At 39.5% G+C, this 14516-nt stretch overlaps 1 protein-coding gene across 1 annotated transcript in view; it reads left to right on the top strand.

Annotated features, from left to right (window-relative positions):
- The first annotated feature begins 4112 nt into the window (after positions 1-4112).
- cnn3a (calponin 3, acidic a) overlaps positions 4113-14516 on the top strand; it is a 29156-nt gene continuing 18752 nt past the window's right edge. The window contains exon 1 of the mRNA XM_084341074.1: positions 4113-4377. Coding sequence (XP_084197200.1) covers positions 4321-4377 — 57 coding nt within the window. The 5' untranslated portion in view covers positions 4113-4320. The remainder of the gene's footprint in view (positions 4378-14516) is intronic.

The raw sequence follows: 14516 nt of genomic DNA on the forward strand, positions 1-14516 counted from the left end.
GAACCAGACCAGCTCCATCCAAACCCGCTCCAGGGATCAGCTCATTTCCACCAGCTATGATTTCCAGTTATAGTTCAGTTATTCCAGCTTGTCATTTGAACACTGTCACTCTGCATATATAACTGGTTTGCTTTGTAGTTCAAAGTTTTACCAAACTAGATTATACTTGAAGTTATCTCCTTTCGCTACTTTGCTACTCTCACTTCTTTGTTATCCTCTTCCAAGCTGCCTTTGTTAAGTTTTCCCTCCTCTTCAGCTCCCTCCTCTTCAGCTTTTACACCTGGACAGCTGTCCAGGTGTAAAAGGGCTACTCCATACTTTTCCCTTTCTCCTTTCTGCTACAGCATACTAAAAAGACCTTTCTCTATGTAACACGAACCTGTTTCAAAGCAATCAATCTTTATTTGTGTATCGCCAGTTCACAACAAAGGTCATCTCATGACACTTACCAAATTGAGCAGGAGACAATTTAATTTGATTTATGACAATCTTGGGAAGAATTCCATGTGGAGCAAAACAATATAGCTGTCTTTTTAAACTTGTTTTTCAAATTTAAAAAATTGCTGTTGAATATTACATCAACCGACTGCGAGAGGATTCCACCAGCCAATCTGCCAAGAGACCAGCCAGACCAGTTGGCCAACAACATCACCGCCCCAGGAATAGGGAGGAAAGAGACGTGGCATCAGAGCTTAGCTGACCCGACTTGGACCAAGAGCTGTTCCTCTAGACTTCTTCTGGCTAATGTCTGGTCGTGGATGAGGTGCGACTCAGGCTCACTCAGCAACAAGAAATCAGAGACTGCTGTGCCCACATCTTCGTTACATCCTGGATGAAGCTATTGATAGGCAGACCTTGTTCAGAGCCGACAGGACACAGGACTCTGGAGGGGAAGGGGAGGGCTCTGTGTCTACATAAATAATGCTTGGTGTTCAAACGCAGTCAAAGTGGATGGACAGTGTTCACCTGATGTTGAATTTTTATTGTGATTTTATTGTTGCTGTGTACATTTTCACAGATGCAAACTCAAAAAATGCACTGCAAAAATTGTATGATGTCATCAGCAGCAATATGATTAAACAACGGGATGGAATCTTTATTATAGCTGCTGGTGATTTTAAACAAATGAACATCAGAACTGTTTTACCTTAATTCCACCAGTATGTCCAGATCCCCACCAGAGGAAGACATATCCTGGACCATGTCTATACAAATATTCTTGGCAGCTACAAAGTCCTCCCATGTCCTCTCTTTGGTCTGCCAGATCATATTTCTCTGCTTCTTCTGCCTACTTACTCACAGTTGCTCAAGAGGGTCAAACCATCAGTTAAAACTGTTAAAGTGTGGACAGATGAAGCTACAGCAGCCCGACAGGATTGTTTTGAATGCACAGGCAAATGTTCAGAAATACTGACAGGATAACAACATCAGTCTTGAGGAATATACATCTTCAGTGATGAATGGAGAGGTGAGGGCTCTATCCAGAGCCAAAAAGCTGATTTTCGGTCAGGGGACAAGGAAGCAGACAGCAACACAGCAACACTGAAAGCTGACATCAAGGAGGCAAAGAGAAGACATATCAGCAGAGACTGAAAAGGGACCTTAAAACTTTTGATACTTAAGTACATTTAATATCAGATAATCTAAAACTTTTACTTAAGGACTATTTGTATGGTTGACTTTTACTTTTACCAAAGTAATATTTTAGCATAATATCTGTACTCTTACTCAAGTATGACTTTTGGGTACTTTATGCAACACTGAACAGCACTAAAGGTATGTGGCAGGAGATTCAAATATCACAGGCTACAAAAGTAGGGGTGCCCCATCAAGTGTGACACCACGCTGCCAGATGAGCTGAACACATTTAATGCTCGCTGTGATCAACAAAGACTAGGCTGTAAAGTACAGTCCAGAGGATTGGTCACTGTCAGTAACCACAGCGGATGTGAGAAAATCCTGCTGAGGGGGAATATAAATAAAGCCACTGGTCCAGATTTACACCTAGCCGTGTTCTAAAAACGTGCCGATCAACTAGCCGATGGTATTACTGACATTTTTAACACATCTCTCTCACAGGAGAATGTTCCCTTCTGCCCCAAAACAGACATCATCGTTCCTGTACCTAAAAGGTCTGCTGTGTCTGGTCTTAATGACTACCGCCCTGTGGCTCTCATCCCCATCCTGATGAAGCGTTCTGAGAAACTGGCTCTCCAGCACATCAAAGTTGTTTGATCATATCATCATTATGAAACATCACAAACTGGCATGGTTTGTGCACGGCTGAGGACAGCGGGTGATTAAAAACCAAAAAGAGCATCTTTGGTAGCCATCTACAGAGCATCAGTGAAGTGAGATGTCTGCACAGAGGCCAAAGGATACTAAAAGACAACACCCACCCCAGCCACAGTCTGTTCACCCTGCTGCCATCTGGAAAAAGATACTTATTAGATATTTTTCAAACCCTTGTGTTTTAAAAATGACAGTAATTTTACTTTTTATAATCTCCTTTGTGTTGTGGATGAATAATATTTGTGTATTAGAATCCACATCCAACTACACTCATTGTTAGACTGCAACCACCTAAGAATGGCAGATTTTACTTTTCATCAAGAAACAATATTCCCTGTGAAAAAAAAATGAGCCCCATCTTTTAATATTAATAATAATTTGACAGAATTGTTTTTGCCCATCAACTAAGGAATGCAAAATATAACTATTCCATTGTGAGATCATTTATGGGGGTAATTTTAAAATGTTGGTGTTATAGTGTTGGTGGCATTGTCACTGCTCTGTTTTGCTTTCTTTGTGCTGAGTTTCCTGTTCCTGGATAGAGTACTGGACAGGAAGAGCTCTGAGATCATTGGTTGAACTAAACCAAAGTGGATGAGAAGGTAAGATAAGGAGCACGTCTCTGATTCTGATTCCTCAGTTTAACCAGAAGAGGATCAGTGAACTGGATTTGGGCACTGGTAAAGTTACTGACTGAGTGAACACATACAGGAGCTATAGTTAGACATGCCATTATAAAAGCCTGAAACAATAAATTACAAACTGTAAAATTGAATTGCACTGATGGAAGGGCTCATCAGAGACTTTTAATGGAAAAGATAATATCAATGGGTGAGGGTCACATATCTTTTAATTTAAATGTATAATCATAATTGTATATTTTCCTGCACCAAGGAAGTTATGTATTCACTTGTGTTTGTTTGCAGCAGGAAAACTACTGCACAGATTTCCATGAAACTTGGATGGAGGATGGGTCTCGGCCCGGTCTAGACCCCATTAACTTTTGGTGTGGATCTGGATAAAGGGACAGATGTAGGAATTGTTTCTTACTTTCTTTAACAGAGTGAGATCAGGTGGTTTCTTATACATTTTCATTAACTTCTAAGGGAATGCACGTTTCTTGATGAAAAAAAAATCAGGACTATTGAGGTTGCTGGTATCTGTGAGTGAGCACAATTTCATGCAGATCCAAAATCAGTTTTCAGCAGATTTAAATATGTTTTACTTGATATTGGATTATGCTTGATTGAACCAAAGGGGGCTGTTAGGCCTTGGCGGAGGTATGTGCTCTACTGAGTGCCATTCTAGTTCAGAATCAAACTGGCTTACATTGCTCAAGAGTCTGTCCATCTTTCCCATTCTTCAGAGGTGTTTGAAACCCCTATGTTTTGACCTTTGAGTCTGAATGCTGAAATTGTAATCAACAATTTAGACAAGTCAAAACCTTCTGGAAACTTGAAAAAAATATTTCAAACAAGCCTGGTGCACAAAATGCTGAATTTGTATCTCAATGAACCATGTTATTCAGTGGAACACCTCCTAATTTCACTGATTTCTATTCAATAGGCTATTTGTCACTTAAGATAACACAACATTGAACCAATGTCATTTGAATGACCCAGAATAATAGCAGTCACTGCTTTAACTTCATGTAGCTATAAACACCAGTCAGTGTACCAGTAGCCTACTGTTACTTCAGACACTTGCATTAGTATTCAAGTTCAAACGCTGTTGCTGTAGGACATACTTCAAGAGCACTAGGAGAGGGAGGGAGTATCCCACGCTGCTCTGATTGGCTGTTTGTCTCCGTTAACCGTTTGACGACATTTTTGTTGCAGTCCGGTCTGTCTGTCCTGCAGGTTGTGAAGTGTCTGGTACTTTCCTCTGACAAGCCTCGCGGAATACTTCCCTCCTGTCTGGGTGTTTAAGGGGCTAAAAGCAACCGCTGACTGAAGGAGTTTCCCACTGCACGCTGTGCTGCATCGTACCAGAGGATATCCATTTGGGTTTACGTGCAAAAACAACACAATGACAAATTTTAATAAGGGACCAGCCTACGGACTGTCTGCCGAAGTGAGAAGCAAAGTAAGTGTTCCAAGTCATGTGTGTAGCTGCGTGTCTCAGGACACACATCTAACACTTTAAATGTTAACCAGAAACAGCGTTGTAACGTGTATCTTCACTAATACAGCCCGCTGCCTGCGGAGACTGAGGTCCATTTGGTTTGTAGCAAAGCTGCCGAACTTTCCCGAATTTGTGGAACTTCTTCTCTGCTCAGTGTTATACAATGAAGAATGAGAATGCGCTGCTGTCGGGAAAATGACCGCGATCCCTTCAACTTCTGACTCGGATTGTACATCAACAAAGGAATCCGAACCAGATGAGATTTTAGCCGAGCAGGACTTTCCTACCTGGGGGGTTGGATAAGCCTACAACAAATCAAAGTAGCCCACAGCCTCGACGCTTTGGTTGGGGTAACGTGTGTAGGCTCGGTCTGCTAACTAGTAGCTCAGTTTAAAGGGTGTCCGCTGGGTCCTCCCTCACTGATGGGAAACAAACTTCCGATCCTCTTTGTTTAGGGACTGGATCTCAGGAGCGCCGCATTCATAGAGCTCAGGCTGGTTCGATGTTGTGGTTTTGTTTGCATTGTAGTCTAAAAAATAATGAACGTGATAAAACTTAAAATGGAAATGATTGTTTTTGCAGGGAGGAGTCGTGCTCCAGCTGGGCTGTGCGGCTCCTGGCATATAGATCCAGGCCTGGATTATCTATTGATTTACTCAGTCAGTCACTCAGTCTGTGTGTGTGTGTGTGTGTGTGTGTGTGTGTGTGTGTGTGTGTGTGTAAAGCGTTGTGCGGGTTGTTCAGGTTGCCACGTCGCAGCAGTGAGATTATATGCGCTGTCATTATTAAACTAATAGTTGAGGGGAGCAGTGCATCAGGAGGCCTCACTGCAAAATCTGACCATTTTAGCCTATTTGTTAACGATCTCCATTGACTTGATTTTTTTGGCCTTAGTAAACGAAATGAACATATTATTATTCTTATTAGAGCATAATATTTTAAAAATAAATAATTCCTGGTTTGTATTGTTACCCCATTAATATTTAAATATTAGAATTCTGAGTCTGAAATTATTCTCCAAAACTACATAATAAAGAAACATAAAAACAAATAGTCTATTAGAGTTATTACAGTTGTTGTAGGACATGTCTAAAGGACGACAACATCAGAACCAGTGCAGAACTTCCCTATCAAGTTCGCGGCGCCCCTCCAGCATGTGCCGCTCTAGGCGACCGCCTATATGGCCTATGCCAAGCAGAGATGGGGACTCAAAGTTTGCAACTGGGACTCAAGTCACACTTAAGTCGCACCCTTAGTGACATGAGACTTGAGACTCTCCCTCAAAAGACTTGAACAAAATGTCTGACAAGCTGAACGTCATTCCAGCTGTGTCTCAATTCAGGGGCCGCATCCTGGATGAATTGAGACGCAGCTTCCCTCATGCGTAACCTTACACATCTGGTGCGTGCAGCCACAGATGACAAAAACACAACGGCAGGGAGCACAACAACTGCTGCTGCTCTCCTGTTTGTCATAAGCTTTGCCTAACGGAACTACAAACACGGCGCAAACAAACATTGCAGAATGAATATAAAGGATGCTGGATCGACCATGTCAGACTTTATCAGCTACCTGTAAACCCACTCCGATCGGTCAGTCACTTGGTAATGTGAAAGTTAACCTCAGCATCTATGGACAGTTAGCAAACATAACAAAAAAAAGTCATTTTGCAATTATTGTGGACAAAATTGCGATTCTAATAAACAAATGATATCATGAGTCTACTAACCTCCTTGAGAGCTTGTGGCTTGTTCTGCAAACGTTTGCACAGCCAAGGGAAATTTATTTTGTGGCATTTCCATTTCAGTGGATCTTCTCTATGGTCTACACTGGGTACGTAAATGTTGGTGTAAAGTTCGGTAGCCACTGCTTCTCTTTATAGTACCATGGGATCTGTGGTTGATACCGTTGGTATTGTGTGTGTGTGGTGTTCTTGAAGAAACTGGCCAGTGTCGTCTTCTTGGTTTTTGCTGCAGGTTGATCATCCACATCCAGGTTATCCTCCATCTCTGTGGTGAATGTGGTAGTTTAAATTCTGTTGGGTCTACATAGAGTTAGTAACAGCCAAGTAAAGTGTGTGTGTGTGTGTGTGTGTGTGTGTGTGTGTGTGTGTGTGTGTGTGTTTTCACACACCATCAACTCAGAGATCACTTGTTTTTGTATGGTCTCAGCCTCCAAATCGATTGTGTTTGGAACCTTGGGTCTAAGAAGGTTGTGATGTTCAGCAGGTCCAGTGAGTCTTCATATTTCTTGTTGAGGTAGTTCAGAGTATGTGCTGTCATTGATTTAGTCAGGACAGTGTCCTCTTCTTCTTCAGCCAGTACTGAGGTGTTCAGAAGATGACGAACAGGCTTCAGGCAAGAGATGCTCACATGACGTTCACCTGACATGGCATCTGTGAAGTCCAGGAGCGGGATGAGTACCTTGTTCACTCAGCCCGCTGTGTTTGCGGTATCACATCTAAAATTGCAGTTTGTTTTGTATAGCTTTACAGCTTACTTTCTCTCTGGTCTCCTGCACAGACATGAGTTGAGCATTGCAACATGTGCTTGTTTGAGGGGGAGAAGGAAGCTTGTGAAGTTGCGTTCATATGTGCAACCATGAAATGAAACTTGCCTTTCCAGCAGCAACCTATGGTTTTGATTACACTCCTGATATAGGCACACATGATATCAAAACAATACAATTATTAACTTTCCTCTCAGTGATGGAAGAAGTATTCAGTTCCTTTACTCAAGTAAAAGTACTATTTCCACACTGTGAAAATACTTACTTTATAAAAGTCCTGCATTGAAAACCTTACTGGGGGAGTTGCTGTTCCACAGAGCCCCTTTTTAAAGGTGTTACTGATAACATGAGCCACAAATTGTAGCATTCCATCTCCCTTCCACTGCATTCACATTACAACATTGCTGAATAATCTGGCCCCTCAAGTAGTTGCCAGTTTGTTGCACCCACTAATGTCCTAACGCTAGCAAGCAAACATTAATGTTGCTCATCCTAACGAATGTTAATGCTACCATGCAAATGTTAAAGCTGCTAACACTAGCGAGCTAACATTAACATAGTCTTACGTTTTTTTTCCATAAGCTGGTGATACCAAGACTTGATTGCTGAAGAAACACAGATACCACATGATATCGACATCGCTATAATACTGGCTGACAAACCTTTTTAGAAGCTGGAACCAACTGTCATAATTCTTACACAGAGACAAACATTTTAAAATGTAAGAGGTACTTTTCTACGAGCTATGAAGATGCATTATTAAAAAAAAAGGAATTTGAAAAAATCATAAAAATGTTATCGGTAAGAACAGGAAGGAAGTAAAGGAACACTTCATCACAAACATACAAACATTCAAAATCATTCAAAACACATCTAGAGGTACATTGTTTTCACTGGATATTAAGTATGAGTAAGAAAAAAATTAATCTGCATAGTAACTAGTAACTAAGCTGTCTGACAAATGTGGTGAAGTAAAAAGTACAATATGTGCCTCTAAGATGTAGTAGAGTAAAAGTGTAAAGTTACATAAAATGCAAATACTCAAGGGAACAAGACCTTGAAATGTACAGTACAGTGCAGTACTGTAGTTGACAGTTGTGTCACAAATACACAGAGATGGGCTTGCAGAACTCTGTTCTGTTTCTTAACCGAGTGCTCGTAAAAGCTTGTGTTGAACCCCCTCCCCTTCATTCTTTCTCCTAACCCCCTAACACATTGCAGGCAAAGAAATTTTCCTTGCTTTAAGCCCTGCATATTAGACAAAACCACAAATACAGGCTGGCACAGAAATAGAAGAGTGATGCAAAGTGATACAGAATAATCGCCTGTTTGTGGTTAAAAACTTAAGCATGTGTAAGGTCACTGTGGAAAATATTCTCTGAACAGGAAGTGACTCATCTGAACTTTCAGGAGTAGAGCAGGCATTTTGAGTGGTAAGCTCTTTTGTATTTGAACACAGAGATTAGAGGATGCTACCAAAACTATCTCTGTCTTAGTGTAGTTTTTAAACCTACTGTCCTGAAAGCCTTCGCTGATTGTAGAAGTCACTGTTCAAAGTAGAAAAAGATTTATGCTGCGGTAAGCCAAATTGTTACCATTCAATTATCCAAATGGAATTTTTTATGTTTTGTACAGCCCTATCTCCTCATAGTGGGTTTCCACTTTTTGAAATGTGACTTCAGAGTCTCATTGTGTTCATTACTGCAGTTTTTGACAACAAATCTGTAGCCCATGTTGGTAGTGTAGTGTTACAATTCATCTGCTTTTTGTACTTTCTTTAATTAGTGAAGATCAGCTGGCCAGCTTTTGCACACTGTACTCTAGAGAGATCCTGAGTGGATCGTGAGTATTGGCATTGGGTCTGATCAGGGCATATAGAGTATATTCTTTCTTGACTGTACTATACTGTACTTTTTTCCACCTCAGCCTGCTAGTGTTGCTAAGCTGCTCCCCTTGACAGCTGGGCTGTACAGTGCAGCATTTCACTGCATATGTGAGTAAAAATTACAGTACTTGTGTGCAAAATTACATTGGTGCACTGGTGTGAGTGACTCTGACACCTGAATTGACAATACAAAGAATTACTAAGCACTGACACTAACAAGTCTGTTATTAAGGCTCAGTGTACAAAACATTCACCGAACAGCCTCTCATCTTCTGTCACTGCTGACTGTTGCTTTCACCGGTTGAAATTAGAGCCGGACAGATAATTGATTTTTGGGGCTGATACAGATATATCAACATAGAATACATAAATAACCTTTTTTTTTTTTTTTGCAATGATCCCTCAAATGGGGTTATCAAAAACTCTTCTGGCAAAGAGGCACATGTAACGGATAATGGCAGGATATTTTAACTTTTAACAATAAACTTAATTGTCCAAAATGACACTGGTGCACTGAAACAGTAAATTTACCTGAGAATTTTATCATTATAAATTACCCGAAACAACAAAAATGTTTTATATCAGCACATAGACCTGGTGGACAGGGCTATAAAGTCTATTACTATAGTGAAGTTTCATATTCTTCGATATCTATCGATCATTATTGTTCATTTTTACGTTCTGTTCAATTTTTTATCATTTTTAAAGACCAGGCGAAAAAGGTGGAATTTATTTTTTTAGATATGATGAATACCTTTTCTTCATCCAACGCCTGCTCAGTTGATGATCTTGTGAATGATTTTAATAATAAAAAAGGGGTTTTCTCTCGACACTGTAGCTTCTCCAAGAATTAAAAAAATGACAAGTAGCCAACAAATTACCTTGGAAAACTGCTGCTATTTGACATCTTAAAGCTGCACTTGAAAAACGAAAATAGCTGCGTGTGTACATGCACACTAATCTTCCACTATTATTGTGAATATGACATTATTCAGAATTCCAAAGAAAGAAAATACAGGTCATGTAAACAGCATATTCCATTTGGATATTCTTGATCAGGCTGTATTATGCCGGTAAAATGCTTGTTTTTTGGAGCATTCTCTGACCATATACACTGCCCATTTGGAATATGCACCTCAATTGGGTTTTTTACTGCAGTTAAGACATATGGCCTCTTGCCTGATTACGTTGCACTCTGTGCATTGCACTCTGTTGATTGCATAATCAACGGTTTACATGACTGGGCTAGAGATACTGTTCATGGCCCAAAGGATAGCCCACATTTCTGGTGGGCAGGTTTGTAAATATGAGTAAATATCATAATGCAGACCTTTTCAAGAGTGTGGTTGAAAGAATGAAAGTGTTCATGTGGTCGAACATATCCACTAGCAGTGGAAAACTTAGAATAAACTTATTTTAACACATCCATATTTTAATTTTATGACATGTAAGGGTACGGCTGCATGTAAATGGGAATACCATGTAAACACCTTAGTAGGAATATTGTCTTTTCCGAAAAATGGAAAAAAAAATTGTATGTGGAAACGTAGTCAATGATGGTGATAAACAAAGCCCATTTTTCAAAGATCATTTCTGAAAACAAAAACAAGCCCGAAGTTCTCCACAGAAGTTTAATGCTTCTGATGTGGTTTTGCGCTTTGGCCATCGATATGTATGTTCATTGGTGTCACAAAGAGCTCAGGAAGAGTAACTATTATCATTATTAGTATTAATAGACTGAAAATTGACCGCATGTTATGATTAATGACTTGGAGCCTTTTGGTATTGCTGTCAAGGACTTTTTAATGGACTTAATCAACTGACAGAGTACATGCAGTATGACACAACACTTAAGTTTTAACAGCTTTTGACCTATTAATCAGGGATAGGTGTATTAGTAATTTAGCTTTTGAATTTGTGCTAATCACCTATTATCAAAAGTCCTGTGATTGGCCAACCTCCCTTCACACCACGAATGAACCGCTAGGAAGTGGACAGGGATCCAACTTTTCAAACAGTCTTAGTTGTTTTGTCCCCACCAGGGTTCAATTCAATTCATTTCACATCAGCCCAAACCAGCTGCACTAACTTGGAAAACACACCAGGGTCGTTTTAACTGAACCAAACAGGTTAAGTATGAAAGGACCTTGAGAGACCCCTAGCAGGAGAAGTTACATGCTGTGTGTTCAAGGGCCTGTTATCCATGTTGGCCTAAAAGCCTAAAAGTTGGCTTAAATTTTGTCCTCATAGACAAACACATCCTCAAAAATATCTGCATGTTAACACACTCGCTTACACAGTGTAGTAGAGTAGATCAGAGTTTTTAGAGAATATGGAAACAAGTGGAACCAACTGACTTATATTGTTGAACATATATTTTTACATTATTTGCAAACACTATGACAGGCTTTGTTACTTACTTGATTTGCAAAAGTGGCTTATGTCATGTAGAAACACTGAAATCCTTCATAAACAGTGGTCCCTTAAGTACTTGAGTATTAGTATCCACTATGTCCACTTTTGTCTTTTGTTACCCCTTCACAAATATCTTAGAGCTGGATACATTTACCTGACAGAATTCTGGATTTTGAGATTCAAATTCCTCTTTTCCATTTGGAGGAAACTGTATTCTAAATATGTCTGTAAAGAGTAATGGCTCTGGTTTTATTTCACAGTTGCACTGTTCATTGCAGTGAAACCCCCTCTTTCAGACAGTGTACATAAACAAAAGGAGAAGGACAGGCAGGGGCCCATCTGGGTTCCATTGCATAAAGTGTGATCAGTAGTCCATGCTCTTCTCGAAAGCTGCATACATCACATTCCGTAAATTCTTCAGCAAAAACCCCTTGATGAGCACCCCATCCACCGGGCCTTCAGCCCTCTGCATTTCTTTTTTCACTTTGCTCAGTTGACATCACAGTATTCTTCTAGCCTGGGTAGATGTTTCAGATACAAGTTGTGTCTCTTCCTCTGCAGTATGTTTTGCCGAAACCAATAAAAAAGTTAAATGGAAAGAAGATTTGTACAATCTAGTGCAGTGTCATGCCTGTCCAGAAGGGGCCGATTGCATGGCCTCTGGCTTTCTTAAGAACCGCTCTCCCAAACTACATCACACTCAACACTGACTGTGTAGGGTTATCAAAATGTTAACACTTAAACTCTCTGACACCTCTTAGGCACTACCAGCACTGAGGATTAAAGCTAACCCTGTCTCTACATGGTTCTGGGTATAACACAGTGTATGGCTGCATCTAACATTTATTTTTTTTGATCAATTAATCTAACGATTGTTTTTTTTAATGGTTGAATAGTTGATCTAATGACTTATTGATCGATTATTTAAAACAGTTTTTATAACAATTTCTTTACCCAAAATAAATATCAAAATCATGTCTCATTAAAATTTCAATATTTTATTCAATCATCATCATTTCATTTCATTTCCACATAACTGCTGTGTTATGATATTAGTAACTAGAAAAGGCAAGTAAAGTACTAAAGTACTTGCGCTTATTAATGCTGGCTGTTAAAAGCTGATGCGAAATGCATTTGAAGTTGAGTATGAAGATTCATAATAGTGGGGTGGGAATGAATCAAATCAAATCAAATCAAATTTTATTTGTATAGCCCAAATTCACAAATCACAGTTTGCCTCAGAGGGCTTTACAATCTGTACAGAGACGACACCCTCTGTCCTTCGACCCTCGATTCGAGTGAGGAAAAACTTGCCCCAAAAAAGGCCCTTTTAACAGGGAAAAAAATGCGGAAGAAACCTCAGGGAGAGCCACAGAGGAGGGATCCCTCTCCCAGGACGGACAGACGTGCAATAGATGTCGCATGTACAGAGCAGATCAACGAGATCACAATGTATTCAATTATAAGCGATGGTTGACAGGAATGAAAGTACATAAAGATGTATTACAGCAATAATAATGAAATGCACATGGAAATGTGATTACTAGTGATAACAGTAGTAGTGATTAATGGTAAGGATAGTATGTAGTAATGCATTACAATAATATCAGTGGAACGTATGTAACAGATGTGACTAATATTAGCGACAGTAGTAGAATGAAGGACTCAAATATACTAAAGGCTGGGAGCTAACCTGCATTGCCGGCTTGCATTTGTATAACAAAGTGTCTGAAGGCGTAACAATGGGAAAGAGTGAATTACTATGAATGGGACTGCAAACTTAAATGATGTATCAGAGATGGGAAACATTATTATTACCACTCACACACATGCATACAAACAGTCAAACATGCATCTGTTTTTTTTGCATTTCTACGCACACAGTCTATTTTGTAACCATCTACTCTATATTCAACTGTTATCTGCTATTTCATTTCATATTTTTATTGAATTTTTAATAAAAATGTCAAACATCAAAAAGAGAAAAGAGCAAACAACAAACAGGCAGGTAATCTGACAGACATTGACAGACATAGGAAAGGCAGTTATTTGGTTACAATAATGTGTACACCTGTTAATTAGTCATGTCAATTTTGCATTTCAGTCTTCCCTGCAGCTTTTCACATGTTACAGTTTCCATCATTTGAACCCTCCACATATTCAGTGTAGGAGTTTTAGGCTCCTTCCAACACCTGAGCATTATCCGGGCACAAGTTATGAAGCCAGTTCTCAGTATTCTGAATGCAGATTTATTTAGCTGTGGCACCACAGTTTTGTCCCCGATGAGACACGATCTTGCTGATCTCGGACGCTGGCGTTCTAACCATTTGCCCAAATAGTCCAGAACATTTCTCCAGAGGGAAGAAACCCTGGAACATTCCTATAATAGATGTACAGTATGTGCCCTGTTCATTTCTACATTTCCAACATAGATCGTCTTTAAGTAGGCCCATTCTGTTAAAGCAAAATCTGTAAATTATTTTATGTTGAATAATTCTGCCTCTGGCCTCTCTAATATGTTCTGCTCATTCATTCTTAAAGCCAGAAAGTCAATTTAAGGGTTCCGATGTATCAGTCGGCCGATTGAACGTAGTGGTTCAGAGGTTACTATACCAAAAGTACTCTGGAAATGCAGCTGTGGAATAATCCCTGTACATCATAATAAGCCTTTCCGTAATCTGGAGATGCAGCTTTACTTTTACTTATACGTATCCCTTTGTATGATTTTCTATAAAGATAGGCTATATCTGTATAATATAGTTATTCTTAATGCCTGTCACTGGGTCAAGTTTTGAATTATGCAGGTTGGATAACTCAGAAAATTAAGACTATTTTTTACAGTGGAGGGCTGAGGATGAATTTTGGGGTCTCGCAGCCTGTGGAAAGCAGCTGCTCTGTAGCCTAGTGGTAGTTTACTTCACTACGTTCACTGTACTTTCATGATTGACATCTTTTGACAAAAGGACTGCTAGAATTAACAAAAATTAAACTCCCTTGTAGTAGTTACTGTAACAGAATGGCCCTGATTAGTGACACGTTTGTACTTAACATTAACAAATTATAGACTGACTATAATTTCAGACCATTTTTCTTAGAATTAATTAGAATGCCTTTATTGTCATTCCACAGTACAAGAACATTTTGTGCGTCCATTGGGTGGTTCATACAACATAAAAACACTAACAGCAGTAACGAATAGACGAAACCAAAAAACAATGCAACAAAATAGCACTTTACTTTTTGTCATTTTATTATACTTATTGTGGATAGTGCATTGTGCCAATATGTGCTA

The sequence above is a fragment of the Pagrus pagrus genome (genome assembly GCF_965226575.1).
Source record: "Pagrus pagrus genome assembly, chromosome: 20".
In the NCBI taxonomy this organism is placed as follows: Eukaryota; Metazoa; Chordata; class Actinopteri; order Spariformes; family Sparidae; genus Pagrus; species Pagrus pagrus.